Source organism: Crinia signifera, chromosome 2, assembly GCF_055691185.1.
Source record: "Crinia signifera chromosome 2, ASM5569118v1, whole genome shotgun sequence".
NCBI lineage: Eukaryota > Metazoa > Chordata > Amphibia > Anura > Myobatrachidae > Crinia > Crinia signifera.
The window spans coordinates 57,481,397-57,499,621 of NC_139218.1; the positions used below are offsets into that span (position 1 = coordinate 57,481,397).

Sequence of the window (18,225 nt, forward strand, 5' to 3'; positions counted from 1 at the left end):
TATCAAGAGAATATGGGAACGGAATACCATTAAGAGAAAACGCCAATAAAACAGGAAATAACCCTTATGACCACATTAAATATGTACCATTACATTAACACAGAAACAAAAATAAAAATAGGTGTAAAGGGAAAAGAGGAGGAAAGGGGGTAGGAAGAGTGGGCAACTGGAAAGCCTCGGCCGGTCAAGGCAACTCGCAATAACATTTTCAGTTATACATAGCCATTGAGCTAGATAGTTGTCAATGGTGGTTCTGCATGGTAGTGTAAAGTCCAAGATGTCCATTTTTTTATAAAATGATCCGAGGGGTCGTGAAGGGCAGCAGTAATCTACAGTATCTTTAAGAGCAGAAAACTAGGGAAAAGCTTACAGGGGAATGAGGCCATGGAAAAATTGTGATTAGTCTAGTGCGCAAAAAGTTAAGGTAAGAACTCTTTATTGTTCCAAAGAGGGGGTTTTGCAGCCCTGCAATCAGTTAGCCCCCTTCCTGTCTGAGAAGAGGACCACCTCTATGCACCGCTGTGAATGGCTTTGCAGCCATGCGAAGAGGGGGAAATCCACTCACCATCAAATGGACCCCCCCCCCCCCCCCTGTGGCACTGAGATCGGAGCCGCTAATGACTCCAGCGGACCTCCCTCCCAACGGCTGGGCCCACCTGTGTTCTTGTGCTGCACTCCCAGAAAATGTTGAGATGCTACCCACAAACGCCAGCCAGCTGTCAATCAGCCAGCGTATGTCCAGCAGTCCCAGTCCGTCGCTGGTAATGGCGGCATGGAAGGCTCGCGCATGTGCACTACAGACCGTGCGCTTCCCCGTTCCTTCGATAATCGGCAGGGCTGTGAAATCATAGCCCTATGATCAGGGCTCAATCGGGCCCCATGGCTGTAATTATTTACTTAATTTTAACATTTACTTACATAGCATTAGCAAAGTCCGTTGCTTTACAATTGGAAACAAACGAAAGTAAAACAGGGCTGTGAATACAATCCATAGAGACGGCATTAGGACCTAAGTGTTTATAACAGTATTTCCAAAATGTGTGAAATGATTTCCATAACATGCCTGCATCCAGAATATGTATTCCGTATGTGTGTAGAGAAATGATATACACAGCACCAGGGTTGCGGCCATGTCTGCGGTTTTACCAGAGATCTACATATAGGGCCAGATGCACTAAGCTTCAAAAGTGATAAAATGGAGAGTGATAAAAAGACAATCAGCTCCTGTCTGACATTTTTCAAACACAGTCTGTGACATGGCATGTAGGAGCTGATTGGCTGGCTTCTTATCAATCTCCATTTTATAACTTGTGAAGTTTAGTGCATTTGGCTCATAATGAAGGTGAGGGGCCACATGAGGCTGCAGGTTGTGCATTCCAGCTGTAAGCTGCCTACCATTTAGCTTTGAATAATTGGGACACATTTACTGTGATATACAGAATATCCTACTTATTTATTTCACATGTCCTTATTTCTAAGTTTAGGAAATGGAAAATGCTTTGAATGATGTCTTCAGAGAGATTCATCCTGAACAAGTGAAAAATCTCCTGGCTTTGACAAGTGAAAACAATGATGTATTTGATTCCAAGCTGTTCTTTTCTATGTGCGCTTTGTCCGAACGTATGTTTTACTCCACATCCGTGTAAGTATAGCATGCTCTATGGCATTGATACATGGCAATATATATATATATAGAGAGAGAGAGAGAGAGATCTATATATATATATATATATATATATATATATATATATATATATATATATATATATATATATATATATATATATATATAGGCAACAGAGACTGGCACTCCAGCATAGAAGGGTGATAGCTGACCGGGGTGCTGCAAGAGGGGAGATGTAGACGGGGTTGTATAACAGCACTCCACGGGTTCAAACAAGAAGACTCCAGACACTGGTATCAGTCAACGTTTCGGAATTTTACTTCCGTTTTCAAGACAAACCAAAGCATAATGTACAAAAACCAACATAAATACCGTGCAAAGCGTGCAGCTCCTCCTTCCCTCCGCCCGCATCCAGCCTCTCAGCATTGCCGTTCCCGCCATTGTCGGATCCCCGTGCAGCGTCAGGACAGCGCTCTGACGTCATCACACTGCGTCCCGGCTGTTCCCCACGTTGTCATGGAGACGCATGTGTCAGCCGCGGTCTGCAGTAAACGAGAGCCGGCGGGGTGTGCATCACTTCGCCGCTCCGTGTCCTCCGCTGGCAATCAATCGCGTTCCTAGAATGTGAGAACAGGGGAGTGTTGATGTACGTGCACTGCCCGGATATTCTGGCCGCAGGGTTCACGTAGATGGCGTCAGGTTGCTAAGCAACCAGCTGGATGCCGTCTGGAATGGGAACATAATGAGAGAGAAATGCAATCAATATTATATACATAAAAAGGTGCATAAAATCAACAAAACAAGAATACCAATGTGAAAAACTAGCAACACAGTACATGTTCAGATGGTCAATTCAGGGAATCTATAGAAAAATATTAAAGGGCACTTGCTCATTAAGTCCCTTGGGGTTCAAGGTCTGTAGGCGAAAGATCCAATAGGTTTCCAATTTAAGAAGTTTGAGGGCCCTGTCACCACCTCTTAAATCAAACGGAACATGATCTATGATCACGTATTTTAAGTTAGCCAGAGAGTGTTTGGCAGCAACAAAATGCCGGGCTACCGGCTGGTCATTCTCTTTGTGGTTTAAAGCAGATTTAATGGCGGACCGATGGGCCGCTATCCGTTCCCGAAAGGTCTGGATAGTTTTCCCCACGTAGCATAGGCCACATGGACATGTGATCATGTATACTACGTGGGTACTAGTACAGGTGACAGCATGCTTGATGGGTATTTGATGTCCCAGATGCGGATGAGGAAAGGATTTGGTGGTGCGCATACCACTGCATGTAGTGCATCCCACGCATCTAGTGCAGCCCCCTGGTTTTCGTTGAGTATTGGGGGGTAAGCGTAGAGAAATGTCCGTGTTAACGATCCAATCTCGTAGGTTCCGGCCGCGTTTGTAGCACGCCATGGGAGTTTTGTTTTTTAATGTCTTGAGATCTTTGTCAGACTGGATGACTGGCCACAATAGTTTGGTGCTTTTAGAAATTGCATCATCAGCGTTGTTGTAATCGCGCACCCAACCAAACCTATCGTCAAGATTTTTCTTCGGTCCCGATTTCTGTAATAAGTCTGCCCGGGATACACTGTTGACTTTTTCTCTGGCATTAGCCAGGGTCCGAGCAGAGTAACCTCGGTCACAAAATCGTTTGACCATTTTGTCAAGATCAGTGGAGAGCTTATCTTTGCTGCTGGTGATTCTTTTCACCCGGATAAGCTGAGAAAAGGGGAGACCTTTCTTGAGCGCTGGGGGGTGGTGGCTTTGAGCACTCAACAAGATATTTCTATCAGTGGGTTTTGAAAATAAGGCCGTCTCCAATTTCCCATTAAGGATGGATATTTCTACATCCAGGTAATGGATCGTTGTTTGACTCAATTCATAGGTAAATTTAATGGGACATTCTCTGAGGTTGATGTCCTGGACCATTTCCTCAAAAGAATTTTTGGTACCTGTCCAAAAAAGGAGGACATCATCAATGTACCTCAAATAAAAAATTATTGAGGCCGCATAGCTGGACTGCAAAAAAAGGTCGTGTTCCACAAAATGCATGTAAACATTCGCGAACGAGGGTGCCACAGGAGACCCCATGGCACACCCCGTTCGCTGTAGAAAAAATTCTTTGTTGAAAATAAAAAAGTTGCGGGAGAGCGTGAGCTCTAATAGCTGGTTGAAAAATGGGATGGGCGGGCCATTGTATAAAGGATCTGTCTCCAATAACCTTGTAGTGGCCAGCAGCCCCTCTCCATGCGGAATGCTGGTGTAGAGGCTGCTGATATCCAAGGAGCACAGCCACATGTTGGGTACGGGATCCCCAAATTTCTCAATTTTATTTAACAGGTCTGTGGTGTCTTGTAGATAGGTGGGTAAACGCTGTACGCATGGCTGTAAGAAGTGGTCTAGGAAGGAGGAGACAGGGCTGTACAGCGAGTCCCTGGCCGAGATTATTGGACGACCGGGCGGGATTTGTGCATTTTTATGCACTTTAGGCAGACAATACAGGACAGGTGTCCTGGGGAAATCCGTAGTTAGGTATTCCCGGGTGGTGTTGGGTATCCATCCATGATTCACAGCGTGTTCAAGGATCTGGTCCAACTCTCTCTTGTAAAGCAATGTGGGGTCAGCTGACAATTTTTCATATGTGTCCACTTTGGACAGTTGGGAATAGGCTTCATGTTTATAGGCCGCTAAGTCCCATAGAACAATCCCCCCACCTTTGTCGGCGGGGAGGATCATTATGTCCTCATAAGACTTCAAGTCCTTTAGGGCCTTCCATTCCTCTTGGGAGAGGTTTGAGTGGGAGGGGATCTTGGGAACATTCGTCACCACCTGAGAATCGAGTACTTTGATAAAGCTCTGTATAGCGGTGTTGTTGGAGGGTGGATATATATATATATATATATAACTTGCGAGTAGCAGGCACTCTCTCCGTTACAGCGTCTCGTGCCGGGGTGCCTTGCCGGTAATGCAGCATACAGATTATCCACAGTGGACCGGCACTCCACGGGCTTGAAATCAACAGCAAACGACCATACTGTGCTTTTTGCAACGTTTCGAACTTTAATACAGTTCGTCCTCAGGCAGCGTACAGACAACAAATAATACATATCACTGACCTTATATCCCTGTGCTCGTCCATTCCTCCTTCGCGCCGGGCTATCCACGCACTTCCTGTCAAGGTACCGGAAGTCTCTCTCTCCTCAGTGCAGCTTGTTTAGGGTTGCTATGGAAACCCAGCGTTCAGGTCCTGGAACGAGAATGAAACAAAACAGAAAAACAGAATATCACCAAAGAGTGCCATATAAAAATTAAAAATATACAATGCGGCAATTTCCTTCAATCTAAGTGCCATTAGGCTCTAGTACATATAATGTGACGGGCAAATAGTCGACACAAAGCTCTGTGTCCATCATTGGGGTACTGTACTGAATATATACTGATAATTTTATAAGCACACATTCAGATTTAACTGGTCATTGAGACCCCTTGGTTTCACAGTGTCCAAGAGATAAATCCATTTCGCCTCCAGTGCCAATAGTTTTTTGTTTCTATCGCCACCCCTGTTGTCATCTGTGATGTGGTCTATTACCATATGCTTGAACGTAGCCATATAGTTTATCACCGTCACAGCCCGGACATCAGTGTGAAAGAACCGCCACTCAGCTACCGCCGTCAAGCCGCAGACCAGGGAACAGCACACACTGCGGCTTGACGGCGGTAGCTGAGTGGCGGTTCTTTCACACTGATGTCCGGGCTGTGACGGTGATAAACTATCTGGCTGGCAAGCATACAATTTTTAACCCCAATGTATGTGAGCTTTGTTACATAAGTAAAGTATTGTTACATTCTGCTCATTGGTGCGTCTTCTCTATTCCTTTTGCAAGTTTTCCTCGCTGGATCATTGGCACGATCCCAGAGAAAGACTGCACACATTTGGGACTTGATGTGGATTTATACCTGAGAAAACATTAAGGACTTTGCGCTGGGTATCTTTGTTCTGTATATATATATATATATATATAATAGTTGGTTTGCAGGACGGCACTCCACAGGAATGAATGCTTGCCGGTGCCAGGTCTGTATTTGTAGAAATGCAGTACACTTACCCCCCCGAAGAAGGATGAAGACCAGCACTCAGGCGAATTTCAGATGAAGAAAATAAGAAGTTTTATTCCATGTGCAGGTAAGTAGCAACAATGGCTGTCCCGACAGCCGTTTCAACTGGGCTCTAGCCAGTTGTCATCAGGGGTGTCCCCTGATGACAACTGGCTAGAGCCCAGTTGAAACGGCTGTCGGGACAGCCATTGTTGCTACTTACCTGCACATGGAATAAAACTTCTTATTTTCTTCATCTGAAATTCGCCTGAGTGCTGGTCTTCATCCTTCTTCGGGGGGGTAAGTGTACTATATATATATATATATATATAGTCCGAATTGGCTCTGGCACTCCCTGCATATAACAATAACTTGTACTGGTGCCCTTCTGCAGCACAACTTGTAACCCAGAGTAGCGCTGTATAATATGTCCTCGGCGGTGGCACTCAGCAATAAAGACAGTAAAACATTCAGCTAAGACGCCAACGTTTCAATGTTTCCATTTTCGACAGGGCAGTAACAAATATTAAAAACCACTCACCACCTTTGTAGTGCTCACCCTCACCAGTCCATCCCTCTGGGCGCCGTCCTACCTCGTCCGTAGTCGAGCCTGGAAGTGGTCACCAAGTTTTTTAGCTGTTAGCTGGAAACATGTAGAGTAAAACATAGGAAGTACTGGCAAACAGATCATACATGTAAAACTGTATAATGCATATATATATATATATATATATATATATATATATATATATATATATATATATATATATATATATATAACCACACAGCCTATTACAAGAAACAATGTAATCCCATAGTTTAATTCAGTCCAAGTGGACTGAGTGTATCTAGCAAAAAAATCCATTTAGCTTCCCTTTGCAGAAGTATTTTAGATCTATTACCGCCCCTTGTAAGGGGTGGAATATGATCTATGATCATGTCTCAAGCTTCAACATAATGTTGCGCTACAGGCTGTGTGCTTGTACCTGACAGAACTGCTGCGCGAAACGCCTGTCTATGCTGAGCCATCCTTACTTTGAACTGGCAATCGGTCTTGCTGATATAATACTTGCCACACGGGCAGATCAGGACATAAATTACAAATGTCGTAGTACAGGATAGCCTAGGTTGAATTTTGAAGGACTTAGGCAATGTGGGATGTTTAATGACATCACCTGTCAGCATATATCCACAAACGACGCAGCCCACACACTTATAGCAACCCAATTTAGGGATACCAAAAAATGGGCTAGCCTTGGTTTTGCCCATATTGTTCACATCAGAATGAACTACGAGAAATCTCTGATGTTTTTGCCACGTGAGTAGCTATTCATAATTGTTTTCTGATTAATGGCTGTCAGACTCGCATCAGTAGATATGATGGGCCAGAATTTTTTTACGGCTTTTTTTTTTTGCCTCTGTGCTGGCTGTATTGTACCTAGTGGGCCAAATAATGGTGTTTTTTAAATTCTTTTTAGGTCAAGTCCTCAGCGTACTTTCCCTAGATCTCATCAGCACCCTCTCTTTAGTTTTCACAAGCTCATCCCTATCATGTCCCCGCTGGACAAATTTTGTATCATGAGGTTGAGTTGTAATTCTGCATCAACGTCATCATTACAGATCCTTCTAACCCTCAACATTTGGCACAGCGGTATTACCTTGTGTACAGGGGGTGGGTGAAGCAGTACATTATGATCTGTGGGTTTAACGTACAGTGTGATTTTTAAGCCAGCCGTACATTTCTCAATCCTAACGTCAAGGAAGTCAATTGACCTCTCATATTAGTAGTTAATTTTACTGGACTAGCGCTAGGGTTTTGTTCACTAATAACATCCTCCAAGGCCTTCCTATCACCTTTCCACAGCAAAATCATATCGTCAATAAATCTGAAATAAAAGATGTTATTACGTACTTCTGGGGTTGCAAAAAATATATCTCGTTCAACCATGCTCATATAGGCATTAGCGTATGCCGGGTCTACCGAAGCCCCCATTGCACAGCCGGATATTTGTAGGTAAAAACTACCATTATAATTAAAGTAATTTTTTGTGAGTACCATTTCTAGCGGGCTACAGAAAAATGTAATCTCCGGTCCTTTTATGTAACTCATTATCTGTAATCAGTTGTCGAGTAGCAAAGATGCCCTGTGCATGTGGTATACAGGTGTATAACGAACATACATCTTTGCTACTCAGAATACAGTCCTCTGGAGTGTGTGTATGTATATATATATATATATATATATAATGTGTGTATATATGTATATATATATATATATATATATATATATATGTATATATATATATGTATATATATATATATATAAATGTGTGTATATAGTCCAAATTGTTCCGGCTCTCTGTGTATAAACATTGCTGCGCTGTGTGCCCATACAATACATATGTGTAATAGAACAGCAGAAGGGAGATATAGCACTCCAGGCGACTTGCTCAAATAATTTCACATAGCCAATTAAGTGACGAAAATGCTGCAATAAAGGGTATATTTTTTTTTCTATAAAAATTGAAACGTTGACCACTATTGGTGTGTAAGAGTTTCTTTACTATGCTGGGAGTGCCGCACCGTTCCTACATATATATATATAATGATATGCGGCACTCAAAGGGTCTTGTCTCACGTAGTAGTTTATATTTAAATACCAATCAAAATTGTTTGCATCAATATGGGTAGGTGCCCCGACGTTTCGATGCCAACACTGGCATTTTCTTCAAGGGCCCATGATCAGTCATATATAATGTACAAATTATATATGACTGATCATGGGCCCTTGAAGAAACAATTTTGATTGGTATTTAAATATAAACTACTACGTGAGACAAGACCCTTTTTTGAGTGCCGCATATTATTCCTCCTCTACCCATACCTTTGGAGGCACCTGGGCAACTTATCATCTGCTCCCAAGCATTACCAGAATTTTATAATCAACCGACAAAGAAAGAACTGAGGCGCTTCTAGAGAGTTAGGTAATTTGTCCCAAAATACTTCTCTGGTGAGCAACGAGATAATTGTGGCCAGAGAATTGCAGCCTAATAGTAAATTAGGAATCACCATTCATTCGTATTCTATCGATGGAATATACATGCGTATTCATAAATACGAATGTGCCATGAATAGGATTACTCGTATTTTCGGCATAGTAAATACAGAAAATACAAATATGCATAAATTAGGCATATTTTCTTATACGAATACGCCTATTTTATGCATATTTTCATTAGTAAATTTTTCCCTGAGAGTCTTAGCAGACCTGGTTAAACACTTTTCTTTAACACCTTAGGGCATATGGGTCTTCAACCTGTGGCCCTCCAGATGTTGTGAAACTACATGTTCCAACATGCATTGCCACATTTTTTCCTATAAGAGCATGCCAAAACTGTCAGGGCATGCTGGGACATGTAGTTTCACAACATCTGGAGGGCCACAGGTTGGAGACCTGTGCCTTAAGGGGCTGTCCCTTCATGGGTAGGGGTGCCTCCAAGCAGATGTGAGAACTTGTCAACCAAAAGGCAGCGCTCTAAGAAGAAAAGCTATCAAGGAAAGCGTGGTCAGTGGATCATGTGGCAGTCCTACAAAGGTGCTTTGCAGAAGCTCCATGCGGAGCCCATGTAGCCCATGATGCTTCCCCTGTGGAACGAGCGGTCACCACAGAGTTCAATCTGTCTCATCAGACAAGAGAATTTTGTTTTTCATGGTCCAAGAGTCCTTCAGGTGCGTTTTGGCAAACTCCAGGCAGGCAAAAATTAGCTTTTTTTTTAATTATTAAGGAGTGGCTTCTGTCTGGCCACTCTACCATGCAGGCCTGATTGGTGGATTGCTGGGAGATGGCTGTCCTTATTCAAGATTCTCCTCTCCCCACAGAGGAATGCTGTAGCTCTGACAGAGTGACCATTGGGTTCTTGGTCACCTCCGTAACTATGAGACCCTCCTCCCCTGCTCGCTCAGTTTAGATTGCTGGCCAGATTCCTCGTGATTTCAAACTTCTTCCATTTAAGGATGATGGTGTCGTCATTATGGGTTATTGGGGCAGATGTATTAAGCCTTAACAAGAGATAAATGCATGGTTGATAAAGAGAGATAAACGTCCAGCCAATCACCTGCTAACTGCCATGTTATAGGCTGTTTTGAGGGAAAAAAATAATTTATTCCATATTGAAATAAGGCTGTAACACAGCCATGCCCAAACTGGCCCTCCAGCTGTTGTGAAAACTAAACAACCCAGCATGCCTTGCCATAGTTTTAGCATTCCCTATTAGCAAAAATGAGATTTATGTCTTACCTGGTAAATCTCTTTCTTCGAGGACATCAGGGGCCACAGCGTTACAGTGGGTAGTAAGGAGATGGGAGAGCACCAGCACCCTAGAGGTTAAACTTGAACTGCCTCCCAGGCAGCCGGGCTCCTCCCCTCCTCTACCCCGCCTCCAGGCCAGGAAGCTCAGTTTTTTTAACAAGCCAAGGCAGGAGACAAGATAGAAGGAAGAGAAGCACCGCACAGAAACACATTCTGAACATGTTAGTACCCTCAACCGAGGGATAATATAACATAATCATAACTTAACCATAACGGAAGTAAAGCAGGCGCGGCAGGGAGGGATCCCTGTGGCCCCTGATGTCCTCGAAGAAAGAGATTTACCAGGTAAGACATAAATCTCATTTTCTCCTTCGGGAGACATCAGGGGCCACAGCGTTACAGTGGGACGTCCTAAAGCAGCCACCTATGGGTGGGGACGCGCCTGTGCCGCAGCCAACACACTCTGGCCAAAGGCCGAGTCCTGGGAGGCAAATGTTTCAAAAGCGTAAAAACGCAAGACAGTAATGGCGGACGACCAAGTAGCAGCCCTGCAAATTTGCTCAACTTTAGCACCGCCTCTTACAGCCCAGGACACCTCCACAGACCTAACGGAATGTGCCTAAATCCCTGCCGGAAACGGGAGGGAGGTGTCCAAATATGCCTGCCAGAGCGACTCCAGCGGGCAGTAGTTTGCGTAGAGGCGGGCCACCCTCTCATCCGAACACCATATAGTACAAAGAGAGAGAGAGTCTGACTAGTGCAACAGCCTAGAACGGTGCACATAGCACATAAATGCGCCCCGGCCGGACAACGTCCAAGGAGGACCAAGCCGTAGTAACAACAGACTGTCTAAATGCCGGAACAATAATGTCCTGGTTGACCTGAAAGCCGGACACCACCTAAGGTAGGTGAGAAGGGACGGTAGGAAAAACCACCCGGTTATAACCAAGAACTTACAGGACAGAGCTGACAGGTCAGAGACTCCCCTGGCCAAAGCTATCGCCAACAAGGAAACGATCTTCCAGGCGAGTCAACACAGGTCCACCGACCGCAAGGGCACAAAAGGTGGGCCCTGAAGAAGTCAGGATTAGAGAGATCCCAGGGGGCAACTGGGGTAACTAAGGGAGGCTGGATATGCAAGACATCCTGCAGGAATGTACAGACATCCGTCGACAGGGCCACCTGTCGACAGAACAAGATGTGCAAGGCTGAAATCCGAACCTTTAAAGATGATCAACGCAAACCAGCCTCCAGACCCTTCTGCAAGAAGGACAGAACCCTAGCCAGGTAGTAAGTCCCGGAATCTGAAGCGTAGAGTTCGCAGCAGGAAAAGTAAGCCCTCCATATGCGATGGTACACCCCATCTAGGGAGGTTTCCTCGCCCTGAGCATGGTGGAGTGAAACCCGCTGGGTCTTACCCGGGAGGTCTCAACAGCCACCCCGTCAAAGCCAAGTGCCTCAAAGCCGAAAGAGAGAGGCAGACCATGAGAGCATGCCTGTGTCCAGGGGTAAGCGAATAGGAGGGGCTACTGACTGCAGATCTGAAAACCAGATCCGTCTGGGCCAAGGTGGAGCAACCAGAATCAACGTGCCGCCCTCCGGCTTCAGCTTGCGAGACATTCGCAAAAGGAGGAAAGTGGTGGAAAGGCGCCATCAGTGTGGACGGCCACGGAGCGGACAGGGCGTCTACCAGGCAAGCCCCCCCCCCTCCGGGTCGCAAGACCAGGACCCGCACAGTGGTGGTTTGAGGGTATGGCGAGAGGCTGTCAAGGCCACCTCGGTTGGGCCCCACTGTTGTACAAGCATTTGAAACATCACTCTAAAGAGGGTCAAGTCGTCGGCATCACAGGTCTGACGGCCGAGGAAGACCGCCACCCAATTCTGGACTACCAGGATAAAAATTTCTGAAAAAGCAGGGATCATCTCTGAAAGATGCCGGATGCTTCTGTCATAGTGGGCTGACAACTAGTGCCACCCTGGTGGTTAACATATGCCACCCTTGTCGCAATGTCCGACTGGACTTGCACCGGCCAACCCCTAAGTTAGGGTTCCGCCAAGCGGACTGCCCGGAAGATTGTCTTTAGTTCGAGGACGATGATGGAGGGCTGGGCCACTAGAGTGGTCCAGATACCCTGGAACGACCTTTGAGAAGTGACCACCCCCCAAACACGGGAGGCTAGCATGCACGGCTCCAGTAGCGAGGTCCCGTCCAGAAGCCCCCAGGAAAGGGGGGCCCTGCTGGAGACCAGGCGAACTTCTGGGCATGGATATTGTGGGAGGAAACCCGAGTACCAGGAGTAAACCCATGCAAGTCTGGGGAGAATATACAAACTCCGCACAGTTAGGGCCATGGTGGGAATCGAACCCATGACCTCAGCGCAGTGAAGCAGTAATGTTAACCACTACACTATCCGTGCTGCTCCTTGGACAGTATTGTAGAGGGTTGGCATGGAACTGAGCCTATTCTGCCAATTCGAAGGCCGATCCACCAACCCCAGGGACCCCACGCAGGCATGCACAGACACCTGCCAGGGGGACAAGAGATGTCTGATCCTGGACTGTAGAGCCAGATGGCAATCCCCCAGAAGGGATATCCTCTGCCGAATGGTATCTAAACCGGCCCCCATATTTGGCACTGGCCCAAATAAAAAGGAACCCTCAAAAGGGACTTTGAGTTCAGGCCTTCCAAGAGCACAGACACTGGTATGTGTGTGCAGCTATGGCCGAGGGTGACCCTCTGGAGGCGATTGGTGTAAATTCTAGAGCCGTCACCCCCAGGTAAAGTGTCACCTGATACTCAATAGAAGGCAGCAGGGTTTCCTCCGACACCCCTTATGCAGCGTCCGCTGTGAGAGAAGTTGCTCACGCAACTAAGGCCTTAGCCACCCAAGCAGATGCCTGGGGCAGGAGTGCGTCCACTTTAGGGACAGTCTCCCAGGGGACTATGTCCTCCTGTGGAAGGGGGTAAAAGGAAGGGAAACCGCCGATGGCAAGCTAAACTTCCTGTTAGGAATCTCCCAACTGATGACCTTAGTCGAGTTCACAGATTTACGGAATAAACCCAGAATACACCTAGGGAGACACCCAAAGGTGTAGGCGGCTCAGCGGGGTCGTTTAAGGTAAGGACCTATTTGACAGCTGAGACCAAGGTCGGCACCTCAAGACGAGGTGGGGGGGATTCACCTTATCACAGGCCCCCCATCTTCCATACCATCGTCGATGGTCCCCTCTAGACAATGCTAATCCCAGGTGTCCTCCTCTCTGTGTCTGCTGACGGAGGAGTCTGGATGACGGGGGTATCTGCGTCTACCTGCAGGTACAGAGTGCTTCCACTGTGCGGGGAGCAACACCCGCCAAGGATGGGGACGGCATTTCTGGGGACCTTGTCCGGAGGCAGATAAGCACTCAGCCAAGGGATGATGCCGATCCAAGGCTGCTACTAGCTGCACCGGCAACGGAGTAAAGAACGTGGCCCAAGCAGGCTCCTGTTTTCTAGAGGAGGCTGTACCTGTGGGCATCGCCCAGGCATTGTAGCAGCCTGCGTATAAGCCGTCCTGTACTAGTAATGGGGGCATAGGCCAAAATTACAGGATGTACAAGACATCCGCGCCGGAGCCCCAGAGTCACTGGGACTGGTACCCCGGAAGACGTTGCAGTATTATAGCACTGTGAACCGGCTGCTAAAGCACAGGTAAGACAATGTACTACAAGTATAGAAGGCATACAATGCCATAGAATAGGCGGGTAGCCTATATGGTACCGCTAACACAGTATTCTCTGACCAACAGAGATAGTGTTCAAGCCATACACCATAAGCTGGTACTACGTATACCTTGCGGTGGCGTACACATTTGGCCCATATGTACGGCTAACACAGCATACTTCTGTTTTAAATTTTGCATTGTGGGAAGAAACCGGAGTACACGGAGTAACCCCACTAAAACACGGAGAGAACGTACAAACTCTGCACAGTTAGGGTCATAGTGGGAATTGAACCCACGACCCGAGCTGTGCTGCCCCCACAGTACGCAGTAAGCTAGTACTAGGCACATATAGCAATCATTGGCAGGCAGCCTTTCTGACAGGCAGTGATAGTGTTACACAGTGCACAGCCAGCCTGTGATATACATACAATGCAGTGATATAGACAGTGCAGTGATATACATACAATAGACAGCTGCAGTGATAAAGACCGGCAGTCTATACAGTACAGACAATGCCGTATGCATCTGAGCCAGCTTGTAATAGACATACAAAGCAGTGATATAGACATACAGTGCAGTTATATATACAGGTGCAGTGGATATACTGGCAGTCTATATGGTACAGACAACGCAGTCTGCATCTGACAGCCAGCTTGTATCTGACAGGCAGATAACTGCACAGTCTGGGTCATGTTGGGAATCGAACCCATGACCTCTGCACTGTGATGCAGCAATGCTAACCATTACACCATCCGCTCTGTCCTTTATGCTTCTGACAGGCAGTGATGGTGTTAATTCACAGGATACAATGTTGCACTTTGCTCTGCTGTGCCCAGAGATTGAACTCTGTCTGCTCTGTAACCTGACTCCTGGAGGAGATTATTACAGGGGAGCCCAGGCAGTGAAGGAGTGGAACCCCAGACTGGCTTGATAAGCTCTCTGTGTCCCTCCACACATGTTAAGTCAGCATGACCTAACCAGCAATACATGGCCATATAGTACAGTGTAACACAGATTAAACTGACAGGCAGCTAAACTGTTAACAAACAATGCAGCATACAAGGGTATTGCAATTAATGGCACAAGGCTCCTTTCAGAGCACAGTACTGTACAGTATCCCGAAGGAGGGGTACAGGGGGGACATGCCCAAATGACCTGGCAGTGAAGGAGTGGAACTCTGGGTGGCTATGAGCTCCTCCGTGTCCCTCCTCACATGTCGCAGGCAGGCAGGAAGGGATCTCAGTGGCGGGAACTCTCTGTGTGTTAAACACAGTTCCCTGCCTACTGTCCCCGGGTGGAGAGGCTGATGTGGGGGGAGCCTTCTCCCCCTGCTGACAAATGGCCCCCAGGGAGGTGTCCACATGCGGCGCAGGTAAAAATGGCAGGGGTCCGGCGCTACCGGGCGGCCCCGCATACCTGGCGCCGCTGCCCACAAACCGTTTCCCTGGTGGTCCAGCGGGAGCGGGTGGCGAACCAGCCGTCCGCTTGTCAGCGCAGCCGGCGGTCCCCCCCCGCCGAACTGCTGCAGCCGCAATGCCCAGCAAGCGCAATCGCGCGCGCTTCCAGCGGGGAGCGCGTTACCTTTTGTCAGGTCCCCGGTGTCCGGTGGCGGCTGTGGCTCCCCAGTGCCCGGGGGCCGCTGCAGGTCCCTACCCTCGAGTGGCGATGCAGCTCCGGACCCGGGTGATGGAGCAGCAGCGCAGGTGTCTGTGCAGACCCCCAGTGCTGCTGCTCTGTCACTGACAGAAGTCAGTGTAAAAGAAAAATGAAAAATAAAATATAAAAATCAAGTTAGGCTGCTAAATATTAGGTGCATCTGGCTCCTGCCAGCACCCGAAAAAACTGAGCTTCCTGGCCTGGAGGCGGGGTAGAGGAGGGGAGGAGCCCGGCTGCCTGTTCAAGTTTAACCTCTAGGGTGCTGGTGCTCTCCCATCTCCTTACTACCCACTGTAACGCTGTGGCCCCTGATGTCTCCCGAAGGAGAAATTGCGGCAAGGCATTTATTTTATTTATTTATTAAGTTTCTTATATAGCGCATACATATTCCGCAGTGCTTTACAGAGAAGATCAGAACATTCACATCAGTCCCTGCCCCAGTGGAGCTTACAATCTATGTTCCCTACCACATGTACACACACACAAACATTCTAGGGTTAATTTTTTTTTTGGGGGGGGGGGGGGGGAGCCAATTAGCCTACCAGTATATTTTTGGATTGTGGGAGGAAACCCACGCAAGTACGGGGAGAATATACAAACTCCGCAGTTAGAGCCATGGTGGGAATCAAATCCATGACCTCTGTGCTGTGAGGCAGTAATGCCAACCGTTACTCCGTCCGTACTGCCCATAAGGCATGATGGGACCTGTAGTTTCACAACAGCTGGAGGGCCATAGTTTGGACATGCCTGCTGTAACATAACAAAATGTGGAAAATCTAAAGCACTGTGAATAATTTCCAGATGCACTGCACAGTCTTATGTAAAGTTTCCAGCTTCCTAACACTAGAGTCCTGAAGGGAAGCCATGCATTGGGTGCATCATCTGCAGGAGAGGGATTCCCTTCTAGCATACTCCTTGGGTCAATCCTATTAACCCCAATGTGTGCGAATCATCACGACACCGGGTGCACTTTACGGCGTGGCAACTCACACCCTTTGGGGTTAATAGGATTGAACCCCTTATCTGGGAGTGGATAGAACACAGCCATGTGCTTGGACAACTGGAAACACTTATTGGGGCGAGTCCAAGCCTGTTCTTGAAGCTGTGCTGAAGTATAATTATGACCCTCTTCTGAGGCTTGAAAGCAAAGGCTTTGGATTTAAGAGTCTGGTTCTCCTGATCAAGGATACAGAACAATCTAACTGCCCTGATAAATGTCCCCACCTTTGCCAGTGACAAGGCATCCCTCTCAACATCAGATGTTTCAGACTAGCCTCATGGTCAGAAGAAACCCAATCTGAAATCCACAAATATGCAGAGCCTGGCTGTGGGAGCTGAGCACTGTGTTCCTGCCCTGAAGCTCCCTAGAGACTTGTCAGAAGTTACCGACCTGCTCACCAGTGTTGTCATCAGCACTGGGGCAGCTGTAAGGGCATCCTGTAAGCTGCACAGTATAAATAAAATAAAAATACTCAAATAAATGAAGTAACTCGGGGGACTACATAAAAACAGCCGCTCCTCTTAGGCACCAAAAAAATGGCTAGCCAGATAGAATGCAGAGAGGTCAGGGCTGCTGGGAGAACAATTTCTGTAATAGTTCCAGGCTCATTGGCCCCCTGTGCCCCATACCATCACAACATTTTTGTTAACTGCAACATGTGTCAAGATGCTAGTTCTGGTCATAGAATGTAAAATACACTCAGTGTTACTCTAAGGGCAAAATATCCAATGTTTAGGAGTCTCAAAATTTTATATATATATATATATATATATATATATTTTTTTTTTTTCTGATGAAATTCCACTAGGAATGAAACGTTAATATACGAACCTGACTCTGCTTGATTATTCGCTACGAGTGCCGCACACTGTGTCTGCTACAAATCCTCTTGTTAGTGAGGGCACCGGGCGCAGCATCTTGAACAGGAGTGAGTGCCAGACCTGATTATATATATATATATAATCAATCTCCATATACATACACTTTTTTTATTATCATAAAATCTGCTCCTCACACTCCCTTTCCTTTATATGAATGGCAGTTTAACAAAGCCAATGAGTAGGACTTTAAAATCAACAGAGTGGTTAGGGATTAATCCCGCAAGCTTGGTTTTGAAGTTCCTGTGACTAATGGAAGACACTTCAGTTGCCAATTAATAGCTTTACCTATATACTCAGACAGCAAATGTATTCAAATTTGCCTGGACTACTGTAACCTTTATCTATGGCTCCCCCTCACCACTTCCCTCTTAAATCTATTCTAAAGGCTGTGGCTCTCTTCTTATAGCCTATCATTCTACTCCTCACGGTCATCTTACTCAACCGCCTATTTGTAATGTACAGCACTACAGGCACTTGGTGGTGTTTATATAAAAGATCATTGTGTTTATGCTTAACAGCTCAGAAGACATAAGTGAAACCTACTCTGAAAAGCAGTGGGTCGAAAGTGCCGATTTCTCTGCAATCAAATGGAAATTTGACGGATGCAACATTGACAAACCTTTAAAAAGCCTTTTCTCTGTTATTGTGTGTAGATTCGAAAGTCCTAGTGGGGATTTTTGAAAATGTTTTGTATAACTTAAATATGATTCAGTCTGACAAACCTCACATTATTTGTGAACATTGACAATTGTATCTGGCCAACTTTTTGTAAATTGGCAATTCTGAAGTTAAAGCAGAGCATCAGGATTCAGTGGGAGGAGACGGTTAGCCTTAATATTGCGCTAATTTGTTACACCAAATTGCAAACGTCCAATCCATTTGTCATGTATAAGTCATATATAGTCTGTGTATCATCAGGTTATCCAAGCCTTATGTTCTGACAAAAATAAAAATAGAA

At 46.3% G+C, this 18,225-nt stretch overlaps 1 protein-coding gene across 1 annotated transcript in view; it reads left to right on the forward strand.

Annotated features, from left to right (window-relative positions):
- LOC146059719 (uncharacterized) overlaps positions 1–18,193 on the forward strand; it is a 32,972-nt gene extending 14,779 nt beyond the window's left edge. Inside the window, exons 7-8 of the mRNA XM_083172180.1 lie at positions 1,485–1,642; positions 17,786–18,193. Coding sequence (XP_083028306.1) covers positions 1,485–1,642; positions 17,786–17,948 — 321 coding nt within the window. The 3' untranslated portion in view covers positions 17,949–18,193. The remainder of the gene's footprint in view (positions 1–1,484; positions 1,643–17,785) is intronic.
- Positions 18,194–18,225: the final 32 nt, after the last annotated feature.